General features: G+C 29.4%; 1 protein-coding gene across 2 annotated transcripts in view; it reads left to right on the top strand.

The window, feature by feature from the left end:
- The window catches only part of LOC107632209 (4-coumarate--CoA ligase 2-like), a 4023-nt gene extending 3033 nt beyond the window's left edge, over nucleotides 1–990 (top strand). Inside the window, exons 3-4 of one of the 2 annotated variants that reach the window (XM_021118149.1) lie at nucleotides 729–831; nucleotides 946–990. In XM_021118149.1, coding sequence (XP_020973808.1) covers nucleotides 729–740 — 12 coding nt within the window. In that variant the 3' untranslated portion in view covers nucleotides 741–831; nucleotides 946–990. The other variant, XM_021118150.1, reaches the window with a different exon arrangement.

The raw sequence follows: 4199 nt of genomic DNA, 5'->3' as shown, positions 1-4199 counted from the left end.
AATGATTTATCAAATACAAAAAGTATTTGTCACTTATAAAAATATAATATTCTTTCTCTCTATCTCTCTCCTATTTTGAAATATCAGCTTGTTCCTTTTTTATTTTTCCAAAAGTCGAACCAATATATTAAAACAGATTGGATGCTAATTTTCTTATTTTTAATTACAATTTTACAATATTTAAAGATATAGTATATAGAAGAATGAAGAAACACCAAACAACAATATTTGGATTTAATTATTTGAGAAACTCTTTTATAAATTGAACGGCAAGTTACTATCTTTTTGAATTATATATATATGTTCTTATTTTCATGTTTTTTTCATTATTAACACATGATACTTTATGATTAAACAATCGGTTCCGCTACATTATCAATAGCATTTCTGCCAACTTCTGCCAACTCTTATGTATAATTGTATTTAATGGAAGTGTCTTCATGGATGTGTCTAATAAAAATGTCTTTTTGTTGGTGGTGTTTAATAGAAGTGTCTTTATAGATATATTTTCTGGATGTGTCTCTTTATATATGTGTTTAAAATATAATAATTAATTATTGTTGGTAATAAGTTGGCAGATAATATGTTGGTACCCTATACTTTTCCTTAAACAATTAATGTAACAAAAATATATATATATTGTGTAGGATACCTGAATAATGAGAAGGCGACAGCAGAAGCTATTGATGAAGAGGGTTGGCTTCATACAGGTGACAATGCATATATAGACAACAAGATGATGTAGCTGGTGAAGTTCCAGTTGCTTTTGTGGTGAGGTCATCAAATGACCCTATTACTGAAGATGCTGTAAAGGACTTTATAGCTAAACAGGTAAATTATATAATATATATCATGCATACTTAATTAATTTAATTGTACATGATAAGAAGATAATTAATTAATAAGACAATGCATGACATATTTTAATTTAATTTGTTGTGACAGGTAGTATTTTACAAGAGGCTACATAGAGTAATTTTCATTGACGCAATCCCAAAATCTTCAATGGGCAAGATATTAAGAAAAGAACTCAAAGCAAAGCTCGCTAGCTACCATTAAATTCGCTGCATTTAGTTTGTTTCTTATTCTATATACAAAGTCAATGATGATGTCAATGTGTCTTTGTATGTTTTATTTCCTATGATGGATTGAAGACTATGATTATTATTATAATAAATTTATTGAGTGATCAACACATTTAACTACTTAACTAAGTATTGAGCTAGAGTTTAAATTTCCATCTTATATATATATATATATAGTAAATTATTAATCAATAATACACCTTTAAATAATATCCATTAAAATATGGGTAAAGTACTAAATTCGTCCATACGTTTGGGCATAACTTTGTTTTGGTCTTTAAGATTTAAAGTATCTTATTTGAATAAAAAAAAGTTTCATTTAGTTTCAATATATAGTCCCACCGTGAGATCAAAGTTAAATAATTAACAAAAAAATGTTCTACATGACAACAATACAAAAATAAGATCGATAATCTGGAGAAGAAGTACAAGCTCGAAAGACACAAAATCAACCGTGGATGCATCAATATATTTATTTATCATTCTTCTTATAATTTAAATGAAATATTTTCTATATAACTAAGGAGAATGATAAATAAATGTATCGATGCATCTACGGTTGATTTTGTGCCTCTAGAGCTTATACTTGTTCTCCAAATTATCGACCTTGTTCATATACTGCTGCCATGCAGGACATTTCGTTAATTATTTAACTTTGAGTTTACAGTGGAATTGCATTGAAACTAGGAAAAGTCTAGGGGACCAGCAATTTTATTAAATTCTGGCCAGCATATAACCAGCAAAGAAAAGTGAGCCATTAGATGAAATCTTACACCAATCTCACACCATTAAAACCATCTTGATGGCTATTTGATGGCTACAAATTACAAAAATTGCTGGCCCCCGAACATTCCTCTTGAAACTAAATGAAACTTTTTTGGATTCAAACAAGACACTTTAAACTTTAAAGACTACAACAGGATTACGCCTAAATTTAGGGGACTAATTTAATACTTTACCCTTAAAATATTATGCATTTGGTTTATAATATTTGTCATGTAAATTGGTTAATTCCTCTATAAATTTTGACTAACCTTTCTTTTTTCAAAAGAAAAAAAAGAAATTTGAGTAACCTAAATATCAAGGATTGGTTATAAAATTATTTAAAAATATCTTTATTAATAACTAATTTATTATGTTTGTATATTCTTCATGAAACAAAAAAATTAATTAATTAAAGTGTGGTAAAACAAAGATAGACATTTGCTTATAAAAAAAATTATTGTGTTGCCTAAAAAACAGATGTAGATGTATCTGTCTTATTTTAATTGCACTTTGGCTTGTTGAGCTCATCACAATTGTTAAGGGCCATTTTTCTCTTAATGAGTGAAGGAAAGGGTATTTTATTGGTTAATCCAATTAATATACTAATTAACTAAATGTTAACTTTCACCTTTCAGTTATTTCAAGATATCATAATTTGCTCAATTAAGTAATTAATAAGTTTATATTTCCATTAATATAAACTCCTATATATATTTAGGGTTAAGTTCAATTTTGGTCCGGGTCGAAAATCGGAATCGTCCCTAACTTTTTTTTTGTTACAAAATGGTCCCCAAAGTTTCAGTTTGTTTTAAAATCGTCCTTTTTACCAATTTTATTTTTTTTATTACCAAATTATCCCTCATTAAAAAATTATAAAATAAAATAAAATAAATATAAAATAAATATAAAATAAATAAATAAAAAAAGAAGAAAAGGGGGTGGGGACTGGGGAGAGAAAGAAAGGGGGGAGGCCGCGAGAAAAAGGGGGGAGGAGGGGGGAGAGAAGGGGAACCGCCGCCCTGCCGTCCTGCCACAAATTTTGTTATAAAATAATTAGATAAAAAATATCATTGTAAGATAAATTATCTTAAAAAAAAAATCAATCCGAAAACTGTTATAGTAACAAAGAGACAAAATTTTATATCTAAAATTTTTTAAGAACCAAGTTGGATGCTTACACTAAAAGTTATTATAAGATGCTATATTCATAGTTATGATACAAATATTCCAAAAGCTTTCATTATTCAATAATATATTCTTATATATATAAATTAACAAAATAATAACTTACATATTGAAGATGATTTAAATGTGCAACATTATTCTTCTAAACAAGTTAAATCTCACACCATTTTTTTTAAATAATTTATGGACACTCACTCTTTTTTTTTTTAATTCTCACCTATAGTAACCCTAATTTTCAACTCACTTCACTTCTACTACTACTATAAACCACTACCACTACTCTAATTTCAGTAGTGATTTTGGAAGTATTTTATCACTACTATATTTTTAGTATTTTCGGAGACTATATATATATGAGAAGAAAAAAGGATTTTATAGAAGGTGAGCAGATGGAGAACAGTAATATTTTATGCATTAAAGATGTGTGTCACCGTCTCTCTTTCTCCTTGTCTACAAGCTGAGACTAGGGGTGTGCATGGGTCAGGTGAAACCGGGTTTGATGTGACCCAGACCCGACCTGAAATATATACCGGGCCTATTTGTTAGACCCGAACCCGACCCTAGACCCGATGAAACCTATACACTTTCGGGCCACGATTATACCGGGTAAAAACCGGGTGAAAACCGGGCCGTTAACATTATATTACCTTGATACCTTCTTGTAAGTTAGCATGTAAAAATATCCAAATTTCTAAGACTCCAACCATTATTTGACATGATAAAATTCACTTAGAAAAATATAATAAGAACTAACTCTTCTCTAAAATTAAAGTATAACCATAATCAATACTAATATTGCCTAATAACACCAAATATTTAAATCAATACAAATAACACAAGATTATGCATTAGTCTAAAATCTTATGCATTTTAAACATAAAACATTAACTTATAGTCTTATATATAATGACTAATAACACAAAATATTAAGGTTTCCAATACTTAAATTTCACATAATAATAGCCATCATCCATCACTAATAACACAAAATATTAATTGTGTATGATTACCGGGCCACCGGGTCGATTTCGGGTGACCCGAGCTATGGCCCGGACCCGACCCGAAATAATGACCGGGTCTACTTTTGAGACCCATACCCGACCCTAGACCCGATGAAATCACATCAAATTAGCCCCTAAAGTGTTCGGGACCGGGCGACCGGGC

The sequence above is a fragment of the Arachis ipaensis genome, chromosome B03 (genome assembly GCF_000816755.2).
Source record: "Arachis ipaensis cultivar K30076 chromosome B03, Araip1.1, whole genome shotgun sequence".
Classification (NCBI taxonomy): domain Eukaryota; kingdom Viridiplantae; phylum Streptophyta; class Magnoliopsida; order Fabales; family Fabaceae; genus Arachis; species Arachis ipaensis.
Note: the sequence above shows the minus strand (reverse complement) of the source record. Positions and strands in the feature narration are given on the sequence as shown.